This window comes from Zootoca vivipara, chromosome 16 (assembly GCF_965207765.1).
Source record: "Zootoca vivipara chromosome 16, rZooViv2.hap1.1, whole genome shotgun sequence".
Classification (NCBI taxonomy): Eukaryota; Metazoa; Chordata; class Lepidosauria; order Squamata; family Lacertidae; genus Zootoca; species Zootoca vivipara.
Genome location: NC_142599.1, coordinates 4,824,580 through 4,851,958, shown reverse-complemented (window position 1 = coordinate 4,851,958; position 27,379 = coordinate 4,824,580). Strand labels below are relative to the sequence as shown.

Here is a 27,379-nt window from a genome sequence, read left to right as displayed (position 1 = left end):
GGAGGCTGAGGATGACACCTTGCTTGACCTGTGGTTCCCAAAATCTGCTTTATTCTCATCTGTGACCCGCTTTCATCAGCATCTTCTTCTCTATTTTGGCAGGGGCTACCAGGAGGAGGAGAAGCCAAATGACTTTTCAGTTCAAGGGTCAACCAGGAAGAAATTTATACCAGTGAGCATTTATAGCTCACTCTTTGTCCAAGGAATTCTGGGCTGCAGAATATGTGGTTCTTCCTTCCCCAATCCTTTTATCCTCCCAAGAACCCTGCGGGGTAAATTAGGCTGAGAGAGGGTGACTGGCTCAAAGTCATCCAGTGTGAGCTTCGTGGCTTGTTGGAGATTTGAACTCGTCCTCATCCATCACTCTAACCACTATACCATGCTGCTCTGCAAGTGCTGACTTTGATTAATTGGAACAAGAAGCACAGAATGGCAGGATTGTTGAAGAGGTGGTTTTTTGTTTTTTTTTGCAAAAGGGGTCACTGCCTCGCCCTCTGAATCTGTTCTGTCCCCAAAGCCACAGTGCAGAGTCTCCACGGTCCGCTAGGCCTTTTTCACAAAGCCAGCATATTCGCCGTTCTCGCTGGGGAAGGCATCCCGGATTTTCCACCTGCAGCAGTTGGGGATCAGAGCCCTTTCTTCCAGGTCCTCCTCCCCAAAGCGCCAGTCAATGTACTGCTTGTAAGCGCAGTGCCGAAACTGCCTGTTGGATGCCTCGCCACTCAGGTCCAACAAGGGCTCTTTGTAGAGGAGAACAAACTTCAGCATCGGCCGGGAAAGGACAAGTCGCTCAAACAGATCAGAAGTTGTGATGCAGGCCCCGTTTTTCCTTCGGCAACAGAGCTGCTCCCAGTAGCCCTTGGCTGGACGACATTTCCCACAGCTGCACCAGGCAGGGCGCTCACAAGAGGAGGAGGAGGAGGAAGAAGAAGAAGCAGCAGGTCCCCTTTGGCTCTGAAGAGGCTGCATCTCTTCAGAGTTCCCAACAAGAGACACAACTTCATCCGGATGTTGCAGCTGGATTTTGGCAGCACGCATAAAATCACCAGTATTCCTCTGCAATCAAAACAAATCAAAAATTATTGGTCAACCAAATACAGTTTATAGACACAAAGAAAAGAGTAAGCCAATGGATTTTAGCATGCAAGAAAAGTTATTAAGAAAAGCATAATAAAGTGCATGTAATATAGCATATGAGGGACCCAGGTGGCGCTGTGGGCTAAACCACTGAGCCTAGGGCTTGCTGATCAGAAGGTCGGCGATTCGAATCCCTGCAACGGGGTGAGCTCCCGTTGATCGGTCCCAGCTCCTGCCCACCTAGCAGTTCGAAAGCTCATCAAAAGTGCAAGTAGATAAATAGGGACCGCTCCGGCGGGAAGGTAAACGATGTTTCCGTGCGCTGGTTTGCCAGAAGCAGCTTTGTCATGCTGGCCACATGACCCGGAAGCTGTCTGCGGACAAACGCCGGCTCCCTCGACCTATAGAGCGAGATGAGAGCTGCAACCCAAGAGTCGGACACGACTGGACCTGATGGTCAGGGGCCCCTTTACCTTTTTAATATAGCATATATGATACATACATGTGTCTGCATGTAGCTCAGTAGATGGAGCATGAGACTCTCAGGGTCGTGAGTTCAAGTCCCACTTTGGGCCGAAGATTCCTGCATTGCTGTATTGGAAAGCTTTTATCGCAAACTTAGCTGTATTGAACATAACAGGCTTACTCATGCTAGACAGCAGCTCTTTAATTTTGCCAGTGTCACTAAGGGGGCTCTAAGAACACACACACATTTAACCTTTCTCCCCAGGGAAGATATTCCAAACCCCTGGTCATGTTTATTGCACCTTCCCATCCTTTCCCCAGCTCTGCCATATCCTTTTTGAGATGGGTCTTGCAGGTCTCCTATAGAGGCACCTGGTGGAGTGCTGTGAGGACAGCAGGCTGGACTAGGTGGGCCTTTGGCCTGATCCAGCAGGGCTCTCATTATGTTCTTAGGACATCAGACATTGAAAGCTGTAGGATGAAGCCATTGCCAAAGTTACACACATTCCTTTTCTCAGGCCTGCTCCAGTCTCTGATCAAACAGGTGCATCACAGGCAATGGCCCAGTTAGCATATAATGTTAAGCCAAACCATGGTTAAGCATGAATAAATGAGTTGGGGGGGGATTGTGGTTGCTTCAGTCCTCCCCTGGTCTTGCTGCCAGAGAAATGACCAGAATTTTTTCCTCTTTGTATCTGCACGCCTGTTCATTCATGCTTAGCCACGGTTTTGCTTAATGTGACACATGAGCCACGGCACCGAAGGCTCTACCATACTGGTTGAGTTGGAACATAACACTAAACCATTGTTTTAGCATTATCAGAATGACCAGAGTGAGCCTCGGGTTTGTGCGCCCTGATTAATGTATCACCCAAATCCTAAACTGTGGTTAATCATAACTGCAGTTAGTTGATTCCTTCAGTAGCACCTTAAAGACCAACTAAGTTTTTATTTTGGTACTAGTGGATTTTAGCCCGTTTAAAAACGGGCGCTAGAGGAAGCGGCCTGCCGGGACTGGCTTGGCGGTGGCGGGTCTTCCCGCCACCGCCAAGCCAGTCCGCAGCGGGGGCTTTTCGCCGTTTGCCTTCCCCTGAGGGGGAGGCAAACGGCGAAAAACCCCGCCGCGCCGCAATTCGGCTCTGGGACTGGCTTGGCGGTGGCGGGTCTTCCCGCCACCGCCAAGCCAGTCCGCAGCGGGGGCTTTTCGCTGTTTGCCTCGGAGGCAAACGGCGAAAAACCTCGCCGCGCCGCAATTCGGCTCCGGGACTGGCTTGGCGGTGGCGGGTCTTCCCGCCACCGCCAAGCCAGTCCGCAGCGGGGGCTTTTCGCCGTTTGCCTCGGAGGCAAACGGCGAAAAACCTCGCCGCGCCGCAATTCGGCTTCGGGACTGGCTTGGCGGTGGCGGGTCTTCCCGCCACCGCCAAGCTAGTCCGCAGCGGGGGTTTTTCGCCGTTTGCCTTCCCCTGGGGGAGGCAAACAGCGAAAAACCCCGCCGCGCCGCAATTTGGCTCCGGGACTGGCTTGGCGGTGGCGGGATGTTCCCGCCACCGCCAAGCCAGTCCGCAGCGGGGGCTTTTCGCCGTTTGCCTTCCCCCGAGGGGGAGGCAAACGGCGAAAAACCCCGCCGCGCCGCAATTCGGCTCCGGGACTGGCTTGGCGGCGGCGGGAAAAAGGGGAGGAATTCCTCCCCTTCTTCCCGCCAAGCCAAAGCGGGCTTCCCTCTGCGCCCGCTGCCGCTTCGGCTTCCTCGGGTTCCCCGAGGAAGCGCCGTCCCATGCCGGAGGTGTGCGGCAAGGCTGCGGGGGGGGGAGCGCTTCTCTCCCCCGCCGCCTCACCGCGCACCTCCAGCATGAGACTGGGCTTCGGAGCGGCGGTTGGCGGAGCGGCAGTTGGCTGTTCCCTGTGTCCCGAGAGCGCGGGTCCAATCCCTGTGTCCCTGGTTGTCCCTCCGTCCAATCCCTGTGTCTCTGGGGGACATGCGCAGTACCCCAGGGACACACGGGACAACTGGACGCAGGGACAACATGGACATTATTATATAGGATGAGCTTTCGTGTGCGTGCACACTTCTTCAGATACACTTGAAACAGAAGAGTCAGACCCTTATGTATATACAGAGGGTTGTGGGGGTGGGTGGGAATGGGTGATGGGCTGATGGGAGTGGTAAACCTGTAGATGGCTGTTAACGACTGCTGATGACTGCAATTGGTCCTGCGGGGGGAAAAGCAAGGGCTGAGGCGCTAAAGAAAGCTTGATCATGCATAATGAGATAAGAATCCTATGTCTTTGTTCATCCCAGGTGGCTCCATGGTTTTAAGCTTGGTAATGAGTTCCAATTCAGCCCATCACCCACTCCCACCCACCCCCCACCACCCTCTGTATATACATAAGGGTCTATCTGAGGAAGTGTGCATGCACACGAAAGCTCATACCAAAATAAAAACTTAGTTGGTGCTACTGAAGGAATTTTTTTATTTTGCTTCGACTCAGACCAACACGGCTACCTACCTGTAACTGCAGTTAGTTGAAGCAGACCAGTTTCATAAACAGTGATTTGAGGTTGGCTTCTTTCAACTAACCACAGTCAACATTAATGACAGCTTGTCTGTGTTTAGACAACATGGCAAATGGGAATTAATCTAAAATGGAAGTGATTCCAACTTTGGAAGATTAGATAGTGTATATGAAAAATGACTCATGTTAAAATTAATAAATATAGTAAGAACATGGGAATATTATTTTTTATTGAAAAATGGAGCAGTTTTGTGATGCATACACAGGAATATTCAACCATATAGATTCTGGAAACAATAGAAGGATTGAGTGAACATCCTTGGTGTATATAATTCCTTTGTTTTTCTTGATTGCTCATGTAACCAATATTGTTTGACTATGATGCTTTGTTTTTATGCATTAGTTATATACAGGAATTGTGTGTGTGTGTGTGTGTGTGTGTGTGTGTGTGTGTGTGTGTTTATACACTCTCACACACAAAAATGTATTTCTGTACATCCGTTTAAAACAAAGAATAATCTAAAGTGGGAGGTTTCTGTCTCATCCACACAGGCACTCTAGAGAAGGAAAGCGTGTACAAGTTCAAGGCTTGCTAAGAACTGTTTTCCTAATACTAAACTAGGGACCGATTGATGGGAGTAGTTGTGCGAAACATCTGGAGGGCACCAGGTTGGCGTAGGCTAGCCCACCCTCTTCAAGCCTCTGAAAACATTTCACCTGTTCACAAATCTGTATGTAGATACACAGGCAGACAGGTACGCACATATAAAAAGGAAGACCCCAACTCACGTGAATAACCTCGCCTTTAACTTTCTGTAGGCTCGTCCTCAAAAATTTGTCTATCATAAAGATGTGTGGCTCATCAACAAAAGTCACATAAAGTAGAGTCTGCCCAACAAAACAAGCAAAGGCGTTTTATCAACCCAAGTGTTTCACTGAATGAACTTGTTATTTCAGATGTATCAATAATAGAAGATAGAAGATGAGGACAGGCAGCAATTTGTCTGAATCTTACACTTAGCACTATAGCTTGTTTGGACCTTTCCAAATTATCATTTTACAACTAAGCAGTAAGAGTGCAGCTGTTACTCAGTGCCCTGTTCACACTTAATACTTAGCCATAGTTTATTGTTGGATTGGCCATGGTTTGTTTGGCAGTCAAAACCATGCTCAGTCTCTTAACTATGGTATATTTACTGTCAACAAACCATGATCAGAAGCCAGGCTTTGTCGCCAGCTTCTGAACCTTGGTTGGTTTTAACTATGGCTTGGAATTAAAACCAGACCCCTTCATTAACCACACTTTGTTTGGCCACCTAACTATAGTCATTTACCTGGCTAGTCAACAACACACGGAAAACTAGATTCTGTGGATTACCTTAACTATGACTGGTTTCAAACAAGCCAACTTCAGTTCTTGGTTTCAGAGAATGGCTATTTTAAACTAACTATAGCTTACGGTAGTTACAGTTCCAAGCCTGGTGGTTAACCAAAAGCAGAAGCAAAACCTCAAAAAACTCCCAGTTGTGTCGGAGGTGAAGAGAGTAGCACAAGGGGAGATTAGGTACACTCATATCTCACTAAACCACAGTTTAGTGTGATGTCCAAATCCAGCATTTCTTTTCTAGCAGTGAGGTGAATTCCCTAGCTATATCCATAAGTGCCTGCAGGATGTTGCACTTAATTGCATTTCTTACCCATCTTGGTCCCGGCACCAACTCACACTTTTTCTTGATGTAATATTCTTTCACTGGGTTGTACTTGAAGCAACGGCATGAATATGAAGTAATGAGAAAATCAACTACAAACTGTGCCTGTGAAGAAGGAAAAAATTCAAGAGAATGCGGATTCAGTTTTCTTAACTGAAGCAATTTGTGCTGAAATCACCCCCACTTGAATGCCAAGGGATATAAAACAGTCTCTTACCAGGCCAAAATAGGAGAGTGCGGAACCAATATATACCAGGAGCTCAAAGAAATCAAATCGTCCGGCCTTTGGTGGTGGGTCGGGGTTGGAAGAAAAGGAAACAGAGAACAAAAGAGATTATTGTTTTTTCCTAAAAGGCAGTAATTGATTTTCACCCCTTTTCTCTGAGAATGGGGAAGCCTCAGCGTCAGTTTCATAGATTGAGTCAGGCCTGCTTCCAGAAAAAGGAAAGTGGGCCACTATGTGGATGAGGAGAGAGAACTGAACCAGGGCACAAAACTGCAAAATACAAACAAGCTACACTCTAATTCAAGTTAGAAATTAAACTGGGATAAAATCAAGGTGAATAAAATAATAAAAAATTAGTGGCATCCAAAGTGTCAAATATAAGCACATGAAACTGCTTCCTCAGGTCCATCTAGCCCAATTATTTTCCTTTTTTAAAATAAATGTTTGTTTATATGCAACAATAAAATGGTACACCAACAAACATACACAGAGAAAAATTCAAGATGTGAAGTTCTTGGGCATGCTGCATATTCAGAATACATAAAAGTATCTATGAATTTGGTGTCTGGCTCTTCTGTCCCTTACAGGGAATTGATTCCCTCCATATGCCTGCAAGCAGAAAGGAGACAGCCATCGCTGACAACAGAACCATCAGCATCCACACATCATGAAGCCCATACCTGAAGAGGATGCAATGGTGGAGAATACTCCATGTCAGAATGATTTATAAAGGTGACAAGAGTTTTGCCAAAGAGCATGTTTTGAGCATGACCTTTTCCAGAGTAATAATGTTCCACACATTATTGCAGCATACAGCAATCTCAAGAACAGTTTGTGTTTTCCACTTTTGAGGAACTGACAATCCTGCTGCTGTGGCAAGAAAAATGAGCAGCTCTTCAGATTTTATATCAATGTTAGGAGGACCCTCAATTCCCCCACCCCATTTTTTTTTAAATTTAATACATACCAAAGGAAAACCAAATGGTGGGTAAACTGCCTCCTAACACAAAGTCCTACTAGCTTTCCTTCCCGTGAAAATAGCAAATACAGATGGCAAAAGGTTATGCCCCCTCCCCACACGGCCACAACCCTAGTCCAGTTCAGGCTTCCATTGTCTGCTATTTACAAACAAACAGTGCTTTTTTCCGGGGGGACACGGGGTACCAAAACCCCTAAACATTTTGTGAATCTTTGTACTTTTGTCCATTTACTGTATTTATTTCCCCCGATTTGAACTATAAAATTGTGATTTTCTTGAGTCAAAATGAGAGTACCCCTAAACATTTTTTTAAGAAAACAAGCACTGTATACAAATAATAATTTTAAAATCATGCAATTGCCAATGATGTCATGCATAATCTGGCCTTCAAATTCCCATTTCTCTGACATGATTGAAAAGCAACAGCAGAAAGTCAGGATGAGTTTCCTTTTACCATGCCAAACACGAGGATATCGAAGCGAATGCCATAGGCTTTGATCAGGGTTCTCTCCTCCTTCCCACCAGCCTGCTTGTAATACTTTGCAAATCTGCAAGGACCAAACAACACAGTTGGACAAAGTATTGTAAGAGCAGTTTGGATGAGGTGAGCACTGGCCTGGACTCCAAAGATCACTGGAAGATGGCTTCCTTCCTCACACAACACACCTGTATGGAACTTGCAACCCCCATCACACTTATTATCAGACACCAGAACCCCAAATCCTCTCTCTGCAAAGAACACAAAGGCCATTACAATTTGGCTTTCCATACACTGTTAGGCAAGTTCTCCGCTCACAGTACAGCACACTCTGGTGAGTCATCAGATTACCACCCTCCCTTGTACTACGTAGTTGCTTTTCTCCTCACAGCATAAAGACTAAATGAACTTTGATTGTCCGTTGTGGGATTTCCAGTCACTGGGCTCAGGCATGCTTTACTGGGAAGCACAGAGCTAAGCTGTTGATGCTTCTGGCAAAGTTATTTTGGATTCCCCACGGGAAACTTCCTGTCCCCAAAGCAAGGAGCCCATTCTGATGTGTGGATTTAGAACAGGCATCCCCAAACTTCGGCCTCCAGATGTTTTGGACTACAATTCCCATCATCCCTGACCACTGGTCCTGTTAGCTAGGGATCATGGGAGTTGTAGGCCAAAACATCTGGAGGGCCGCAGTTTGGGGGTGCCTGATTTAGAATGTCATGGGGTGCAAATCGTCATGGGAATATCCTGTGCAAGACCCACAAAATTACTCATTTTGTAAGCAGGATATATAAATCTCCTAAAGACCAGCCTTCCTTGACTTGGTAAAACTCCCATCAAACAGAGCCATTTTGCCCTAGAAAACATCAGGCATGGGAAAGCTGCAATAGACACCTATCACCCACCCCAGCAGCCCTCATTCTCAAGTTATGGATGGGACCAGAGCACACTTCTTTCCAGCTTTCTGCTCCCAGTGAAAAATGGCAGCCAGAAGAAATTTTTAAAAGCTCCCTTGCAGCTCCTCCTTCTATGGCCAGTGGAAGGGGCCCCACTGGTCTTCCCCTTGCTGCCCCGTTCTTCCTGGGAAGCTGGGGTGCAGCCTCCCAGTGACACCCCCCCCCCTCAGCCTACAGTGCAAGCCAGGATTGGCTTCATTCTCTAGCACCAAATTGGGAGTAAAAGGGGAAAAGGGGAAGTGGGGCAGTCAGTCTAGTAGCAGTCAGCAAAGGGACTGTCATGAGGCGGGGACACATCCTGTGTTCTTTATCAGCATGACTGCGGTAGGTGGCAGATGACTTTGGTGTGAAAGGCCTTTGGTTTTTCAGAATTGCCAAATCGCTGAAATCCCCAAATAAGCCCATTTCAAAATGCACATTGTAAGAGGGAGGGGAAATCAATGTTTTAAAAATGCATGCAAGTCAAGCAAATCTGCACACATTTGTCTTGTTTGGGATAGGTTTCTCAGCTGCTAGTCTTGGGAAGAAAAAAAAACAATGCAGGAAACTGTAGCCCTATCTTCTTGTGGCCAGGGGAGAGCCCATTTCAGCCCCTCTCTGGCATCACCTGTGCTGTTTCAAACCTTTGCAGCCAAGAGACCTAGAAACTAGAAATATTTAGAGTATGGGGGAGGCGGGGAAACAACAGAAGTGTTCAAGATGCTAAATTCTGCACCCAGCTGCTGGCTAGGACTGCTGGCAGTTATAGTCCAGAACACCTGAAGGGCACCAGGTTGGGGATGGCTGCAACACAGCAAAGTCTTCAAAAGCATGTTTTACCTAAAATTGTTTCCAGGGTACAAGGCTTCGTTTGTTTTTTTGTCATCCAGACGCCGGAAACCATATTTGGGTTCGCAGCGGTGAAGCCATTTGTCCAGGTTGCAATCCCAGTTAATTTCGATGCCCACGATGCCACCCTTGGGAGAGAGAGCAAGATAAGTACTTTTAACATGGAGCTGATCATCAATGGGGGTAGACACCGTTGCACTCCCAAGTTGGTGAAAAGTGAGCAGTAGATCAGACCTTGAAATAGAAATAAATATTTGGTCCTTATGCCAATTGGCTTCCCAACCATCTCTTGACAGACTGAAAGTTTATCAAAAGGAAGGAAGAAATAATTCAGTTTGCACTTTATCTTTAAAGTGCATATGAAGAACTTCCTTTCCCTTAAAGTTGATTCTGGATACTGTAGCTTGTTAAAGATGGTTGGGAATGGTAACTCTGTGAGTGGGTAAACTAGAGTGCTCAGAATCTTTGCAGGAAAATCTTTGTTTTGAGAGGGACGTGGGTGGCACTGTGGGTTAAACCACAGAGCCTAGGGCTTGCCGATCAGAAGTTTGGCGGTTCGAATCCCCACAATGGGGTCCCTGCTCCTGCCAACCTAGCAGTTCAAGCATGTCAAAGTGCAAGTAGATAAATAGGTACCGCTACAGCGGGAAGGTAAACAGCATTTCTGTGCGCTGCTCTGGGTCGCCAGAAGCGGCTTTGTCATGCTGGCCACATGACCCCGGAAGCTGCCTGCAGACAAACGCCGGCTCCCTCGGCCAGTAAAGCGAGATGAGCGCCGCAACCCCAGAGTCATTCATGACTGGACTTAATGGTCATGGCTTTGAATGTGTTTCAAATGTATGGGCTGTACACAGCCAAGTGAGCAGGGGCATAATACAGACAGGCCTTCTATAGCCAAAACAGAAGACACAGACCTGAACAGCCACTTCTGAGAAGTTCTCTCCTGCTGCTTGGAGAATATCTCCCAGCCGGAAAATTGGACAATGCGGAGCACTGAACTTGTTGTATGTACAGGAAATATTAAAATCCGGTGAAATGTTTCTTCTGCAGACAATGGGAGGGAAATAGTGTTGTTTTAATTTTGCAGGCAACACAAAATGAATTGTAGCTGGGCTGACTTTGCCCAGTGTTTATAAGAAAATTAAAAAGAGCTGGGGGAAATTCTATCACAACAGTTTCATTATTCTTTTCTTATAGTACCACTGTATCTATAGTACCACAACTCTACTGGAGGCCAAAACTACACAATACGTCATCAGCTTTGTGAATAAACCTACAAAAGTTACTAGCCTGCAAAAAGTTTTACTAGTCTGCTAAGAGGCAGTAGCCTGCATGTCTGTGCTGGCTGCAGTTGAAATAATTTCTCCTCATTTGCAGCCTATAGGGAAGCACAAGCCACTTGGCAAAAAATGTTTGCAGGCTAGGAATTTTTGTGACTTTCAAAAAGCTGATAACATATTGTGCAGTTTAAGCCAGGAGTAGGATAGTGGTGGATGTAACTTTTAGAAGCAGTGGCTATGTTCAGACATCGCGGTAAGCCATAATCCATAGCTTACCATGCATGCAAGTGCTACTGCACATTGCCCAACCACTCTCCTGGCACAAGCAGAAAACCATGGGCTTTTTCTTTGCATGATGTCCAAGCCGGCACCAATGGTTTGTTTTGCTCCCAACAACCCATGATCTGAAGCCAAATGTCCTGGCCCCCACTCAAAACCAATTAACAGGTTTCTTTGCTTGAAAGTGCAGAAGTGAGTTTTTATTATAGTGGTCTAACAATACAAACAGCGGCTAATAAAGAGCAGAGCCTGGTCCAGGTGCTCTTACAAGGCAAAAGAGTAACAGCAATAAGTTCATTGGCAAGAGCCAAGGACCAGGAGTCTGAGATTAGTAGCAAGAGTTGCAAAGTTGCTTCAATGAGTTTTCCTGCCTCCCCACCAAGTTTTTAAACAAAGAATGATCAGCTACTTGAAATAACAACTGTCCCTGTGCTGCCTCTCTCTCAGAAACCATGCTAGACCCACCTTCCCCTCTGAATCCTCTTGCTCTGTTAGACCAAGTTGTGCCCCAGAGCCCTCCTTATCCTTTGTCCGCAGGGAAGGAGCGGCCCCCAGGACTCCCACCTTGTTGTGTGTCTGAGCACAGAGGAGGAATCGTCAACAGGGCTGTGTGGCATAAATTTCTCCCCACCCCACCCCGGCCTTCCAAGTCATCCTCCTCAAATGCCTCCTACTCCTGGTCTGAATCAGATGAAGGAAGCATGAACCAGGTTTTGTTCTTTGCTTAGCCACTGTGCCTTGCTTGGAGCAAAACAAACCATAGACATTGGTTTGGTGGTAACAGTAAACTAGGGCAGGCTAGTGGTTTGCTGATTCTACCTGGGTAAGAGAAGGAGCTCAGCAGGAGAATCGGAGCAGTGTGAATGAGCCCACGGCTCCATCACGTAAACCATGCAAACAAGATGGGGGGGGGGGACAGGTGGACCCTAGAGATGGCTCCAGCAAGTCACACAAGCACCAATTTCAAACAGGCACCCCCAACATTGCCTCAGAGGCAGTAATAGTAAAAACAATTTACCAAAAATGGGGAAATGAGGGCAGCTGTAACACATGTCTGCACTTTGTTGTTTAGTCATTTAGTCGTGTCCGACTCTTCGTGACCCCATGGACTTACTTTGTATGCACTTACTTTGTATAATTAAATTTCGGGAAGTGGATGTTGTTTTTTATCAGCACGGTGAAGTTTTCAGCACTTCTCAGAATGGCAGGCCTAAAATGAGACCCCAGACAAGGATGAAAGATCTCAAAAAAAATAAGGTCCCATTTATTAAGTATCATCATATAGTTTAATGACAGTATTAGCTGGAAAGCTGCTATGCATTTGAAGCTGAATGGGTGGGAAAGCCACAGGATCTGCGAATGGGATTCCTAGTTGTTTCTAGACTTGTAAATATATTTGAGTGACTTTTATCAGTATCAGCAGGAATGAGACAGTGTCAAGGGCCCACATGCTGAACATAGTAAAGCGGGGGGAGGGGGGAGCTTTAAGCCTGAGAGCCGCATTCCCAACTGGGCAACATTTCAGGGGCCATATGCCAGTGGTGAGCAGAGCAAGAAGCAGAAGTAGGTGAATCAATGGATGTAAATTTTACCCTTGTGTGGTAGGAGACTTTTTACACATCTCTCTCATCTAAGCAAGCGAGAGGCACGATCAGAGATAAGAGGCTGCTGGATCAGGCCAGCGGCCCACCCGCTCCAGCATCCTGTTCTCACGGTGGCACACCAGTTGCAGGTGGGAAACCTGCACATTTGAACCAGGGTCAACCAAGGGGTGACCCAGAGCCCGTGAGGGGCGTGGCCTGGGGAGAGTACCAGGGGCCAGGCAGCCCCAGCCTGAGGTCCATCCCCCTCGCAGTAAAAGGGCACACACAGACTGCTATGGAAAAAACCTGTCTTACTCTGGAGCCCTTTTAATTGACTCCACCGGGCACCAAGCTGCAACCTCACATGTTTTGATGGTTGTGTTGTAGTTCACACATTTGCCGGTCTGAATTCCTGTAGAGAGCAGAAATCAGCTTTCATTGATGGAATATAACCTTGTTGCTAGTTGAGGTTTTTGTTTTCACTAAAAAAATACCAGAGCTTGCTTTTAAACTATTTGTTTTTATAGGCACGGATTAGGAACATTACAGGTAAGGGAAATATTACGGCACATAATAGCAGAATACAAATCCAGATGTCACAGCAAGCAACCACACTACTCACACAATCTCCACACCAAGGGCAATCTCTGGGACATGTCACAAGCTGTTTTCTGGCCCTCTCTGCCACCCACAGGAACTTTGAAACTGCCCATGAAATGCCAAGATTTGAAGCTTACAGTATATAGTTTGTAAGAAATCTATCTATGTATCTGTCAGCTGTGTGTGTTTGTGTGTGTGTTTTTTACAATCCTGTTGTAGGCAAAACTGAATCCAAAGTGGGTTATGATTGACAGGCAGGTGGCCATCAAATATCACCAGTAAAGTAGCCTTCAGAAATCTCCCATTTTCCATAGGGAATGTCCAATGAATTCTTTTTAAAAATGCATGTGAAGTTACATTACTCCCAGTGTTTCCAGATCTTTTAACTATAAATCTGTGAGGTTTGTTAACCACAGTAAAGAAATAGCAGTCGTACCTCATTGTCAGGGACAGTGAGGGACCCCCGTTTAAAATCCCTGCCCTAAAGGAATCTTTGTGGCAGCTCCTTTGAATGTGATTTACACACTGAATGTATGGCAAAGAAGTTGCACAACCTCACACTTAATCCTATGCCCTGTCTTGAACAAATCCCATTTATGGGCCTTTAATCTGCTTTTTAGCGCATCACACAGCGTGGCTGCACCGATAAAATGTGTTAGCCCCATATAATTAACAAATTAGCCTTTCTTAATCAAGTGACAAGTAAACTGAACATTTTATCATAAGGTATGGAGTTGGAGTCACCTCAAGTTTAAGTTGCTGTTGCAGTAAAGTTTCATTATTGTTGGCTGTAAAACTTGTTGAACTTTGTAAATGAAAATTAAAAAAGCAACTAGATTTTCTTTTAGTTTTTTTCTGCAGCATATTACAAACATTAAACCCACGTACCATTAATCTGAGGGTCCACACGACCTTTCATACAGCTCTTGTCGGTAGAGCAAACAGCTTTGGCAAGGGGAAACTGAGCAAAAGGAACAAGGGGGAAAGTAAACATACAATATGTGCTTTAATTTCTAGCGTTGTGAAATGCTTCATTTCAGACCACACCAACGGAAGCCAGAGCCCCCTGGCTGTGAACACGCTGTATGTTCACATGGCTTCCTCCAAAGAATCCTGGGAACTGTAGTTTACCCCTCACAAAGCTACAATTCCAAGCACCCGTGACAAACTACAGTTCCCAGGCTTGGTTGTATGCGGTCCTACTTTGGTCTGTCTCACTCTCAGCAAGGCATTTTTTATTTTTATTATTTATTAAATTTATATACTGTCCTTCATCTGAGGATCACAGGGCAGTTTACAATATAAAAACACAAAAATGCACAACACAGTAACAAACAAAAACAATACCCCCCAGTTTAAAAGGCCCTAGATTGTTTAACTAGCCAAAGGCCCAGGAAAAGAGGAATGTTTTTGCCTGGTGTTGTGACGTGGGGTTCGTGATTTCAGCTCTCTTGACATAATGTGCTGGAGACAGTTCTCTAGTAACGCTTCTTTATTAAAGCAAACAAGACTGAGCTCTGAGGAGAGGAAAGCTACATTTATAGGGACTGGGGACTAGCTAGAAAGGGATATATTTTGGAGGGAACAATATCAGGCAATCACAGTGCTGCCTTTTGGAGGAAACCAATAAGACAGAGGATCCAAATACAGCAGCTTAAATGAACCAATAGTAGCTGTACCTTCTGGAACCAAAAGGCAGTTAAAAGGTAAAGGTAAAGGGACCCCTGACCATTAGGTCCAGTCGTGACTGACTCTGGGGTTGCGCGCTCATCTCGCATTATTGGCCGAGGAAGCTAGCGTACAGCTTCCAGGTCATGTGGCCAGCATGACTAAGCCGTTTACCTTCCCGCTGTAGCGGTTCCTATTTATCTACTTGCACTTTGAGGTGCTTTCGAACTGCTAGGTTGGCAGGAGCTGGGACCGAGCAACGGGAGCTCACCCCATCACAGGGATTCGAACCGCTGACCTTCTGATCAGCAAGCCCTAGGCTCAATGGTTTAACCCATAGCGCCACCTGGGTCCCTATAACCAATAAGACAGAGGATCCAAATACAGCAGCTTAAATGAACCAATAGTAGCTGTACCTTCGGGAACAAAAAGGCAGTTACTTTACCCTAATGCAAATACAGACAATAGTAATACAGATATAAAATCATTTGACTCAATACACAACACCTGGCGCCTCAAGATATGTAACAAAGACATCAGGCGGGCCTCCTTGGAGAAAGCTTTTATTTCCTTTGTCTACCACTTGAGGTGTATATTTTTACAACACACCTTATTTTCCTGATAGTAGGTTGTTTTAAACTGTTTTCTATATTGTTTTTTATCATTGTAATGTACCCTGGGACCTTAGGAGGAAGGAAGGAAGGAAGGAAGGAAGGAAGGAAGGAAGGAAGGAAGGAAGGAAGGAAGGAAGCCATCATTAAAACTGAAGAAGAGCAGGACTTGAGGATTGGGGACCAATAGCTGTGGGGTAAAAGCTGTGGGGTAAAGAGCTATACCAAAGCACTAGGTTCCATTAAGCGCTGCTCAACATCACTTGAAAATGCATATTTCTATGTTCCTGGTCATAAGGACTAGGAATGGTAATTTCATTTTTCTAAAATGAAATCCGAGATCCTTGGGCTGCTGAAACCTGCTACACCAGTTACAAGATTTCATGCCTGAACAGAAAACTTCTGAGATGTGCAGATGTGCAACCCTGAATGTATCTTGCCAGTTGCCAAAAGATTCAAACTCAAACAGAGAATGCAAAGAACAAATTCTGGACTAGTTGTTACAGGTTTTTTGTTTCTCTGAAATCTAACAAGGTTGTGGTGGGAAAGATGAATCAGCACCTGATGATGTAGGATCACCGTAGCAACGAGACACTAATTAAAAAGCCTTCCGTGACAGAATATGGCTTATTTCCCTCTCCACACAGATACCGGTAATAACATCACTCACAAAATTGAGTTACCTCAGGGCAAAGTCCTTGGACTTGGTTCTCTGTCTTGATGATATTGGTTAGCACAAAGAATGAATTTATTCCCTGCATACACCAAAAAGGAGGCAAAAGAGAAAGAACAAAAGGGGTTAAAAGCGGGTCTCTTCAAAAGATTGTTCCATTGGAGGGGGGGTCAAAAGCCACAAATCCCAAAGTCACACAGTTTTTAAGAAGGCAATACATTTATTAGGGACTAAGCAAAATATCATAGAATCATAGCGTTGGAAGAGACCACAAAGGCCATCCAGTCCAACCCCCTGCCAAGCAGGAAACACCATCAAAGCATTCCTCTGCTTAAAGACCTTCAAAGAAGGAGACTCCACCACACTCCTTGGCAGCAAATTTCACTGTCGAACAGCTCTTACTGTCAGGAAGTTCTTCCCAATGTTTAGGTGGAATCTTCTTTCTTGTAGTTTGAAACCATTGCTCCGTGTCCGCTTCTCTGGAGCAGCAGAAAACAACCTTTCTCCCTCCTCTACATGGCATCTGAAATGTACTCGGAGTCGAGAGTGAATTTCATGCTCTTTATTCAGCTCATAGTCATCAAGGAGAAGAGGAGAAGAAGAATGGCTCTTTTCCCAAAACCATCTGCTTATATACATTATTTACACAATGGGCCTTGCGTGATTGGCTACTTCAGGGCTACACCTGTGGGCCAATTATATTGTGGATTGACTTCTGCCTGCAGCCTGATTGGCTGCTCCTACAGGCCAATCAGGTAGCAGATTCACTTCTGCCTGCCGCCTGATTGGCTGCTCCAGCAGGCCAATCAGGTTGCGGATTCACTTCCACCTGGAGTTGGATTGGGTAGCTCCCGCTGTTTCTGAATCCTATTGTTCTAGGATTCAGCTCAGTACATAACAGCATCCTTTAATATATTTGAACATGGCTATCATATCACCCCTTAACCTCCTCTTCTCCAGGCTAAACATACCCAGCTCCCTAAGCCGTTCCTCATAAGGCATCGTTTCCAGGCCTTTGACCATTTTGGTTGCCCTCCTCTGGACACGTTCCAGCTTGTCAGTATCCTTCTTGAACTGTGGTGCCCAGAACTGGACACAGTACTCCAGGTGAGGTCTGACCAGAGCAAAATACAGTGGTACTATTAGTTCCCTTGATAAACCATCAGGATCAAGAGCTATGGAGTTATCCTCTTTTTTTCTAGATGTTCAACAAAGTAAAACAAAATTGGGGGTGTGGGAGAAGACTGACTGTAGAAGATGTCCGCCTCAGAACATGGAAGGGGTTTTTCCACTGAAGGTATTCAAGCAAACGCTGAACTGCCATCTTTCTGGGGAAACAGAATGCTGCCTTGGTAGCATGGCAGCGGCTCTCGAAGATTTCAAGTGGGCGTCTCTCTATGCCTCACATCATGAAGATATGGGAGAGTGACCTACAGTCTTTCCCCTATACCTGGTGTGGTGAACCTTTCCCCCCCCTCCCATGTTGCTGAAGGGCCATAGCTCAGTGGACAGAGCTCCTGCTTTGCGTTCAGAAAGGCCCCGGGTTCAATTCCCAGCATCTCCAGGCAGGATTTGTAATGCACACTCAAAGTGTGTCCAACCTCTGCTTTATAAACTAAAGCTGAAGGTCACTGAAAAGCAGATCGCTCCCTGGTCAAGGAGCTGAGACGTACCTGGATAGGGAGAGTGTACTCCACTGTGTCCCAGATCCTTGCTTCAGACTGAGACACCCCTTTCACTTTTGTGTGCACAGAGCTGATGACGGAGTCCTTCCTCTGATAGCGCCTGTCAGCAATAAGGACAACACTGGAGAGACACAATAGAAAGAGTTTCAGGTGGCGGCCCTGCCCCCCCCCCCCCCCGCTACAGCACTGCCTGTATTATGCAAACCCAAGATACTGCCACAGAGGGTTGGAAATAAATTGTGATGACCAGGTGCGCTAAAGAGATGGGTGAATGGAAGGACAAGTCAATTTATCAGTTCCTGTACCACTATGAAAGTTCACCTGCCGATGGATGCTCCAAGGTTATGGAGTTCTGTCCATCATTTTTTAAAAAAATGGTTGTTTTATAACAGGCATCCCCAAACTGCGGCCCTCCAGATGTTTTGGCCTACAACTCCCATGATCCCTAGCTAAGAGGACCAGTGGTCAGGAATGATGGGAATTGTAGTCCAAAACACCTGGAGGGCTGAAGTTTGGGAATGCCTGTTTTATAATATAACGTACATTTTTTGTGGGTGAGGTGTGTCTTTTTAAAAACCCTTATTTGTGACAAACACACAGCAGGCATGGCAGATACCGGGTATGTGGGCCTCCAGATGTTGGACTCCAACTCTTATCACCTCAGGCCATTGGCCACACTGTCTGGGACTGATGGGAGTTGCGATCCATCAACATCTGGAGGGCCACAGCTTCACCATTTGTTATTCTTGCCATAAAGCAACACAGACCCACCACTCTATTTATTACATTGAGAGTGTGCCTTTAAGAGTGGCTGGTTGTACATCATGGCATTCATTAGATGTGTGGGTGGGAAAGAAGGTCACACACCCAGCCTTACAAAGCTGTGCTTGTTTGGAAGAAGGCTCTTCTCTTAGGACTAATAATGCCAAAAGTTATATGCTCGGAAACAAATCTACATTAATATGTCCAGATCAGTTTAATGCAGTACTTCTCAATGCAAGTAGGAAAAAATTCTCAGCTCTGGGGTCTTTATTTCCAAGGCTGTGTGATCCTAACCTCAGTTGCTACCGTTCTGTTTAATTGATTAAAATGTTCTAGAGGTCACTATGTAAGACTGTTGTTGCAAATGCAAAGCTTTCTAGTTCAGAGTGATAAATAAACAATAAAGTCCTTCCCCTTGCTGTAAAAATAAAATCCTAATAGCACAGGTTTAGTAGACCAGTTTAGTAGGCTTTTTCTGTTGTCCTACACATGTTTACTTATGAGCTCCACTGATTTCAGTGTGACTTACTCTGCAGCAGTTGTGCACTCTCAACTGCAATCCTATGCAAACTTAATAGGGAGTAAATCCCAGTGAACTCAGTGCAACTTTACTTCTGCATAAGCACGCATTGGATCAGACTGTGCAGAGACTAGCAGGCTGGTGTGGTTAAATCCAACGTGTTTACTTGTACATTTAAAGCACATTTATGCTGCTTTAACTGTCATTTCTTCCCCCAGCAATTTCTAGCACCCTTAACAAACTGCAGTTGCCAGGATTCATTGGGGGAAGGCCATGTGCTTGGAATATATGGTGTGGATATGACCTAAAGTCCGAGGTGGAGCTATAAGATCAGGCAGTCCCTGCCTGAATCTGTGACCCCATCTGCACTATACATTTAAAGCAGTGCCATATTAATTTAAGCAGTCATACCTCCCCCCCCCCAAAGAACAATGGGGAATGTAGTTTGTCAAGGGCATTGACCAACTACAATTCCCTGAATACCCAGGGAAGAGTAAACCACTCTGGGAGCTGTAGCCCTGTGAGAGGAACTCTTAGCACCCTTGGTAAACTACAGTTCCCATGATTTGGGGGAGGGGGGGACCATGCCTGCTTAAAGTGATATGATAGTGCCAGGTGGGGCCTCAATATCTGGCAAATTGTTCTCTCTCAGTCCAGTTTAGTCCATTCATCCCGTGTCTGCGATAAGAGGAAAGTACAGTAGTAATAACAATAAGAGTTGGGACGGTAGGGGTTCAACTAGACCTGCTCAGTGCAGGCTCTGCTGTGCAGGGTGCAACCAGGGCCGGATCTAGGTTTGATGAGGCCCTAAGCTACTGAAGGTAATGGGGGCCCTTTATATGTCCAGCTGTCCTTTGTCAACAACAAATTGTTGCTGTTTTTTGTGTTGAATATATGCTATATAAAAAACCAAGATCATGGCCACTGGTCCCATCACCTCCTGGCAAATAGAAGGGGAAGAAATGGAGGCAGTGAGAGATTTGACTTTCTTGGGCTCCTTGATCACTGCAGATGGTGACAGCAGTCACGAAATTAAAAGACGCCTGCTTCTTGGGAGAAAAGCAATGACGAACCTAGACAGCATCTTAAAAAGCAGAGACATCACCTTGCCGACAAAGGTCCGTATAGTTAAAGCTATGGTTTTCCCAGTAGTGATGTATGGAAGTGAGAGCTGGACCATAAAGAAGGCTGATCGCCAAAGAATTGATGCTTTTGAATTATGGTGCTGGAGAAGACTCTTGAGAGTGCCATGGACTGCAAGAAGATCAAACCTATCCATTCTGAAGGAAATCAGCCCTGAGTGCTCACTGGAAGGACAGATCGTGAAGCTGAGGTTCCAATACTTTGGCCACCTCATGAGAAGAGAAGACTCCCTGGAAAAGATCCTGATGTTGGGAAAGATTGAGGGCACTAGGAGAAGGGGACGACAGAGGACAAGATGGTTGGAGAGTGTTCTCGAAGCTACAAACATGAGTTTGACCAAACTGCGGGAGGCAGTGGAAGACAGGAGTGCCTGGCGTGCTATGGTCCATGGGGACACGGCTAAACGACTAAACAACAACAACAACATATGCTATATGGTAATCAATGGACCTAACAGGTATCTAAAGCACATCACAAAATAATGTATTTTATCAAAGTAATTGTTGAACTGAAATACAATTAAGAAGAAGTATACTAATAGTGAAATATGGGGGGGGGCAAGAGAGTGGGGCCCTAAGCTATAGCTTGTTTAGCTTATACTGTACATAAATCGGGCACTGGGTGCAACAAAAGCATCCTGACAAATGGCCATTCACCCTTCTCCTGTCCTTTGCCATCAAGTGAAGGGGAGACCACAGGCAGTCTTATTCCGCTGTTGGCTGGACTTCATCTTCAAAAACATTTTTAGCTGCAATCTTATTCCCTAACAATTTCCACAAATTGTTTTTTCTTTCCTTTTGGAGCAATAGAGAGCAAACCCGCTCCATGTTCCACATGACAGTCCTTCAGACCTTTAAATATTGCTATCATGTCTCTCCTTCATTTTCTCCTCTTTATGTTAAACATACTTAGGGTCTTTCCACTGTTCATTGTACTATGGGGGTTTCCAGAACCCCCAAACCTCCTTTGGGCATGCTCCAATTTGCCAATGTCCTTCTTAAAATGTGGCACCCAGGACTGGAGCCTGATCGGTGCAGAACAGAGCAGAGCCATTACAGTACTTCCCATGATCCAGACATCAAACATCTGTTAACACAGCCTAAGATTAGCAGCCTATCTTAAAGGGTTGTTGTTCTAAAGATTACCGGTACTGTACATTATTACATGTGAGCTGCTTTGAACACTTTAAAGCCCTGTATAAATAATGTGGTATCTTGTTGTTGGCATTCAATCTGTCTTGAGAGACAATGGAGTGCACCTCCAGGGGGAGAGTTAAACCACTGTGTTAGCAGCAGCACCAAAGTGACCTTCCCGGGGTGCAAGTCTGCGCAGTGTGTATGGAGGTGCTGGGCTGCCCAGACGACAAGATCCACCTCTTGGCCTCATTCATGTGGTCCAAAGGAAAGCAGAGCAATACATTTGACACCAGCTTGGTTGCAGGACTTGCCGGAAAGAGGTGTACAAGTTAAGGAAAAATATAAAGCTCAACACTCTGGATTTGTGTAGCATTTACTCCTGAGCCTTTTCATCTCCCGAAGATGTCCCACAAGGCAGCAGAGAGTTAGGAGTTTCCTTCTCTTAGATGGGCTCCCTTCCCAGGTGGACGAGCCCCGTCTGTCCCTCACTTCCCTCTACAGCATGTGCAGAAATGGCGCGTGCATCTGCTTCATCCGCCAGAGCCTGTCTTTGCATGCAGGCGAAGTCCCTCATTCACCAAGGGTTTGAGACCCATTGGCTACCCTCACCTGGTTTAGCCAGCCAGTCGAAGCTGTTCCCTATACGAGGCCCCAGGTTTTTGAACCAAAATAGCCATTGTAAGGAAGAATGGTCAGTCCTCACCACAAATTTCCTACCATACAGATAATAATGAAAATGTCCAATGGACTTTACAACTGCCAGGAGTTCTCTCCTAGTAGTGCAGTAGTTTCTCTCTACGGTATTCAGGCTCTTAATGAAACAAGCAACAGGCTTCTCTTGTCCTGCACATTCCTGTGACAGCTTAGCCCTCATATCATAAGCACTGGCATCTGTATCTAAAATGAATAGTGACCACTGTTGCCTGCTGACAGCTACGGTACTAGGAGTCACAGGTGAGATTTGAGTGCAGGGTGGGGACCAAAGATCAACAGACTACCCCAAAAGGAGCATGATGTGTCCCCACCAGAGGTACTATACCTCCCCTAACACCCCAATGTGGTATCATTGACAATTAATATGATTGATTACATTTATACATTTAACATGCTTTTGTTAAAGCAGTATCTTATGAACTGTCGCTAACATTTTAACCAGCTTTACTAACTTTCAGATAGTAGATGGAACTCCTTAAACAACTCTTGGATACAGTTTAACTGATCCAAGTAGACAGAGCGATTTGCACAGTTCAACCCCAGCCTTCCTTATCAAGAGCTGGAGACATAAATCCCATGGATTTTGCTGTAGAGCTCTTTCCAAGGCTTCCAACTTTCCCTCTTTGTTTTCCCTGCTGTCATATCTGAACTTTTCCTGTTCCACTTACCAGACATACATGAAGACGACAGAATGGATGGCCCACTTGAGGCTCCCATAGTAGACGCTCTGGATGCGCACAACCTTGTTAGTTTCATATTCGCACACATTCTTCAAGCTGCAGCAGCCAGCCATGGTGGAGGAACAAAAAAAAAGCCTCTTACAAACTGCACCCTCTCACGGACAGCACTGCCGCTGCTGTTTCTGGCCACACACACTCTCACACAGCAAAACCACACCACTTAAAGGCACAGTAAGAAAGCCATGCAGGGAAGGAGCAAGTTAAGATAAATCAAAATAGTCACATGAGCTATAACTCAGCTGCTGCGCAGTCACCTCCAGACTGTTATGTTGCGGAAGGGATTCAAGTGTAGGTTTGCACAATTAAAATAGATTAAAATGCTCTGTGGCCTTGGGGGCAACCAATGCACTTAACACACAAACACTTTTTTGCAGTTAGGAAATTAATGGGGAAACACATTGAAAAGTGGGAGACGGACAAATTATTAACAGGAAGATGAATAAACATCCCACAAGCAAATCAGGTAAACACTCATCATTGTAAAACTTCACCACAAACGAATCAAAATGAATGCAGATTAGAAGACCAGACACATTCTAACTTCTGCAACTTCTGGAGTGTTGGCAGATCTCTTTATAGCCACACACAGCTATTTTCTCCTCACCCTTCCTTCCTTCCTTCCTTCAGTCAAGCTATTTAAAAACAAAAAATAGCAGAAGCAGTTTTCTCATTTCCGTATTCAAACCGTACCGAACTTGAGTTAGGGCAGGGTGGTCCAACTTACCAAGTGGGCTGCAAGAGCACTTTGATATGACTGCATACTGCCTTGTTGTGGGGCTGAGGCCCAAACTGGATGACCCCCAGCTTCTTGCGCTACCTTCCCAAATCCAACTAAGCGAGGCGCCGGGCTTTGGGAAGGGGGCACAAGGCTCTGGCAGGACCTTAAGAGGCAATCATTACACACTAGGGACGTGGGTGGCACTGTGGGTTAAACCACTGAGCCTAGGGCTTGCCAATCAGGTCAGCGGTTTGAATCCCCGCGACGGGGTGAGCTCCCGTTGCTCGGTCCCAGCTCCTGCCCACCTAGCAGTTCGAAAGCACATCAAAGTGCAAGTAGATAAATAGGTACCGCTCCAGCGGGAAGGTAAATGGCGTTTCCGTGTGCTGCTCTAGTTTGCCAGAAGTGGTTTTGTCGTGCTGGTCACATGACCTGGAAGCTGTATGCCAGCTCCCTTGGCCAATAACGTGAGATGAGCGCAGCAACCCCAGTCAGTCACGACTGGACCTAATGGTCAGGGGTCCCTTTACCTTTAAGAAATACTCTTCCTTGCTTTTTCTGTTTTCATTATTATTTGGGATCTTTTGACAAAGGGTGGTATATAAATTGAATTTATTATTATTTATTGTCACTGCAAGCATTACTGTTATTGAAGTGCTAAGTAGAATTAGTGTTCCTATTAGAACCAATTCTATTTTGACTGTGACATTTGCTCTAAACCACCTTGAGATTTATAGCTGGAAGTAATAAATATCCCCCTTCCCCCTTGTTTATGTATTTATTTATTTATTTGGGGGGGGGCATTATCGTGAATCGACCTCCCTCCGCTGCTGCCGCTTCTCGCCCTCTGCGGCTCGGACTGAGCGCCAACCACCCCGGAGATATTAATCTCTTTCTCCCGCTTCCCGCCTCCTTCGCCTCGCGCAGCCGCAGTCGCACGCTCAGGCCGCAGCCTACGTCTCATTGTCGACGGGGTTGGGGGCGCGTCCTCCCGCCGAAGGCGCGCTCTAAGCGCCTTGGTTCTTTTCCGTCCACGCTGCCGCCGTTTTGGTCACGTGAGCGGAACTGCCTCCTCCACGGCAGCAACGGTACCCTAGCAACCGTTACCAAGGGCCCCGGCACCAGAGGCGGGGAAGAGATGGCAATTTAGAGGGGGCGTTTCGGGCGAAGGGTTGAGGTAATGTGGCGTGGGGAAAGCCTGGGGGTGTTTGTGGGAGAAAAGAGCGGTATAGTGAAAGATTGGCTAATCCATTTGGAGAAGGGCAGCGGGGGGGGGGAGACCCGGAGGAAACAGGCAAGGGTTACCATGGCAACCCGCGTATGCCCCAGTTTAGGGGAAAGGAGTGACTTGGGGAATCGCTCTGGCATCTGGCGGTGCGAATCTCCCCCTTAAGGAAGGGGGCGCGCGGTTCTTGCCTCTGGTAGTAGGAGGGGCACCAGGAGATGGGATGTGTTACTGTTTTATTCTCTTTTGAAAGCTCAGTAGAAGCAAACGTGGAGAGATGGAGCTTGCAACCTACACTTTGACAAGAAAGGATAGGATAACAAACAACAGGCTGCTGCAGAGTTGCGCCTTTTCCCCGTGGGAGGGTGAATGTGAATTTCCCCTTTGTATAGTAGGCTGGTTTCCACGTGTGTGCACCACTCTCTAATGGAAGTGGTGAAGTGGCTTCACCAGTGTTCATGGCACATCCCAGCCAGGCAAAGGCACTCAGAATGTGAGGGGCAGGCCCTCCAGAGAAGGGGGTTTGGTGTGGGGAAGTCTCCGGGGCCAGGAGTGCTAACAGTGGGAAGAAGGTGAGGGTTTGCATTTGCATCAGGGCAGTTTTTTGTTCATCTTGCTCTAGAGGTAGGTTGCTGCAACGCACAAATATTTCATCTGTCAAACCTACACTAGAAGCAAAATGCAATACCCCCACAACCACCCATCTGAGGTTTTAATTTTAAAGAAATGTTTTTGCAGTGATTTTTTTGACTCGTGATGCTGCTTCATCTCTTCTGCAGATACCTACTAGAGTGCCATTATGAGTGACCAGCTTAAATTTATTGTTGAGAAGCTCAACAAGGAACCCTTTAAGAAGAACTTCAACTTAATCACATTTGACTCATTGGAGTCAATGCAGCTGTTACAGCTGCTAAATGATGTTCTGGGAGAGATTGACCCAAAGGTAAGGATGGAAAATTAAGATATTGAACTACATGTGTCAAGAAACTTGCTGGTTATTAATTTGTCTCAAAAGTTTATATCCCGCCTTTATATCAAATGGCTTCTCAAGGTGGCTTAAAGTAAATTATAATAATACATGTACCTTAAGTTGCCAGGCTGGTGGAAAGGGCCAGACAAAGTGTGTTTCCCATTGGCTCTGCGATTCCAAGGCAACTGGCGATGCTGAGTATACTTTCTCCCAAGGATGGGGTAGCAAACTACTGTATCTGCAGCTGCTAATTCTCTGGCCAGTGCAATGGATGGCACTAAGTTATTGAAACTAACTTAGTTATCTTCATTAATTTCAATGGGTTTACTCTGAATAAAACTTGGTAGTAAAAATACTACCCCAGATTCAGAGCAAACCATGATCTTAAACCAACTTCAGACCGTGGTTTAAGATCACAACCTATTCTGGAACTTGCTCATCATAGTTTTCAATAATGAGAAACTACAGTTAACTGAGAGGGACGCGGGTGGCACAGAGCCTAGGGCTTGCCGATCAGAAGGTCGGCAGTTCAAATCCCTGCAACGGGGTTAGCTCCCGTTGCTCGGTCCCTGCTCCTGCCAACCTAGCAGTTCGAAAGCATGTCAAAGTGCTAGTAGATAAATAGGTACCGCTCCGGCGGGAAGGTAAACGGCATTTCCATGTGCTGCTCTGGTTCGCCAGAAGTGGCTTAGTCATGCTGGCCACATGACCTGGAAGCTGTCCCTTGGCCAATAACGCAAGATGAGCCCTGCAACCCCAGAATCGCTCACGACTGGACCTAATGGTCAGGGATCCCTTTATCTTTACCTTACAGTTAACTGAAGACTTCCTGGCTTACTGTAGCACACCAAGAAGGGAAGAGTGAAAGGACACTTTTCCTGTTTCAGCTTATTAAACAGATTTGATTGCCCATGGCATGCCCATGGCATTCTCTTCTCTTAGTGGCAAACAGATTCCTATAGAAAGCCACCAAACAGAACTTGGGTGCAATAGCCATTTCTCCCATGTGTTTTCCTGCAACTAATATTTGGAGGTACACTACCTCTGATACTAGAAGTAATATACCGTAGGTATCATTATAGCTTTATCCTCCATGAATATGTCTAATCCCCTTGAAGAGCCATCCAGGTTGGTGGCCACCACTACATCTTGTTGCTGGGTATGGTACTCTGATTTTACCTGCCTTCTGTTTCTAGGCGTGACTAACCAGTCTCCCATGATATCACCACGATCCCCCCAATAACTTCCAGAACAACATTGCATTGAAATGCTTACCTTTTTAAAATGTATGCAGCCACAAATGAATGGATAAACACTCTGGGCACATAAAAAATGAAAAGGTCAGAGCCGGCCTGCTGGCCTGAAACTTGGAGAGGGGGAATTGAGTTGCAAAGGTTCATGACATGGAAGATGATAGTGGCCTGGATGAAACCTGGCTAGTTAATTAAAATCCATTCTTCTTTGCTTTGCTTTGCTTGTGAAATGAAGCTTGTCTTGTTAATTATGCCTTGGCTATTTTAATTTTTTCAGCAAGTTGTTGACATTAGAGAAGAGCTTCCAGAGCAAACTGCTAAACGGATGTTGAGCCTTCTTGGCATTCTTAAATATAAACCTCCAGGAGGCACCAGTGACTTGTAAGTATTTATGTCCTGTTGATAGTTTTACAGTACAGCCACTGTTGAAGCTATCTGAACCTGTAAAAAGACATAGAATGAACATATAATCAGTTAATCTTGTCACTTACAGGAGCATCCTATTATTAATCTAAATGGCATGCTTTATGAACTTGGCTGCCTATTTGTACTAAATGTACAGTATTTCTTCTCATCCAATTCATGAG

The 27,379-nt window shown here is 45.8% G+C and overlaps 2 protein-coding genes across 3 annotated transcripts in view; one reads left to right on the top strand and one right to left on the bottom strand.

The window, feature by feature from the left end:
- Positions 1 to 29: 29 nt before the first annotated feature.
- P2RX7 (purinergic receptor P2X 7) lies at positions 30 to 22,782 on the bottom strand. Its single transcript, XM_035097884.3, has 13 exons — positions 22,555 to 22,782; positions 17,600 to 17,732; positions 15,937 to 16,008; positions 13,863 to 13,935; positions 12,690 to 12,786; positions 11,921 to 12,001; positions 10,147 to 10,276; positions 9,224 to 9,360; positions 7,425 to 7,518; positions 5,983 to 6,048; positions 5,754 to 5,870; positions 4,846 to 4,944; positions 30 to 1,056 (listed from the first exon to the last, which is right to left on the bottom strand). The coding sequence occupies exons 1-13, from the start codon at positions 22,677 to 22,679 to the stop codon at positions 544 to 546; spliced, it is 1,737 nt and encodes a 578-aa protein (XP_034953775.2). The 5' UTR covers positions 22,680 to 22,782; the 3' UTR covers positions 30 to 543.
- A 1,505-nt stretch (positions 22,783 to 24,287) lies between these two features.
- The window catches only part of IFT81 (intraflagellar transport 81), a 51,842-nt gene continuing 48,750 nt past the window's right edge, over positions 24,288 to 27,379 (top strand). For both annotated transcript variants that reach the window (XM_035098556.3, XM_088659631.1), the window contains exons 1-3: positions 24,288 to 24,521; positions 25,349 to 25,512; positions 27,070 to 27,173. In XM_035098556.3, coding sequence (XP_034954447.1) covers positions 25,369 to 25,512; positions 27,070 to 27,173 — 248 coding nt within the window. In that variant the 5' untranslated portion in view covers positions 24,288 to 24,521; positions 25,349 to 25,368. The remainder of the gene's footprint in view (positions 24,522 to 25,348; positions 25,513 to 27,069; positions 27,174 to 27,379) is intronic.

Excerpts from the sequence above, each read along its gene's own strand:
- P2RX7 (XM_035097884.3), bottom strand. The coding sequence starts at position 22,679 with ATGGCTGGCTGCTGCAGCTTGAAGAATGTGTGCGAATATGAAACTAAC. Across the intron at positions 5,871-5,982 it reads CACTCTCCTATTTTGGCCTG|GCACAGTTTGTAGTTGATTT; the intron begins GTAAGAGACTGT and ends CCTTCTTCACAG. Across the intron at positions 4,945-5,753 it reads TGGTGCCGGGACCAAGATGG|ACTCTACTTTATGTGACTTT; the intron begins GTAAGAAATGCA and ends TTTGTTGGGCAG.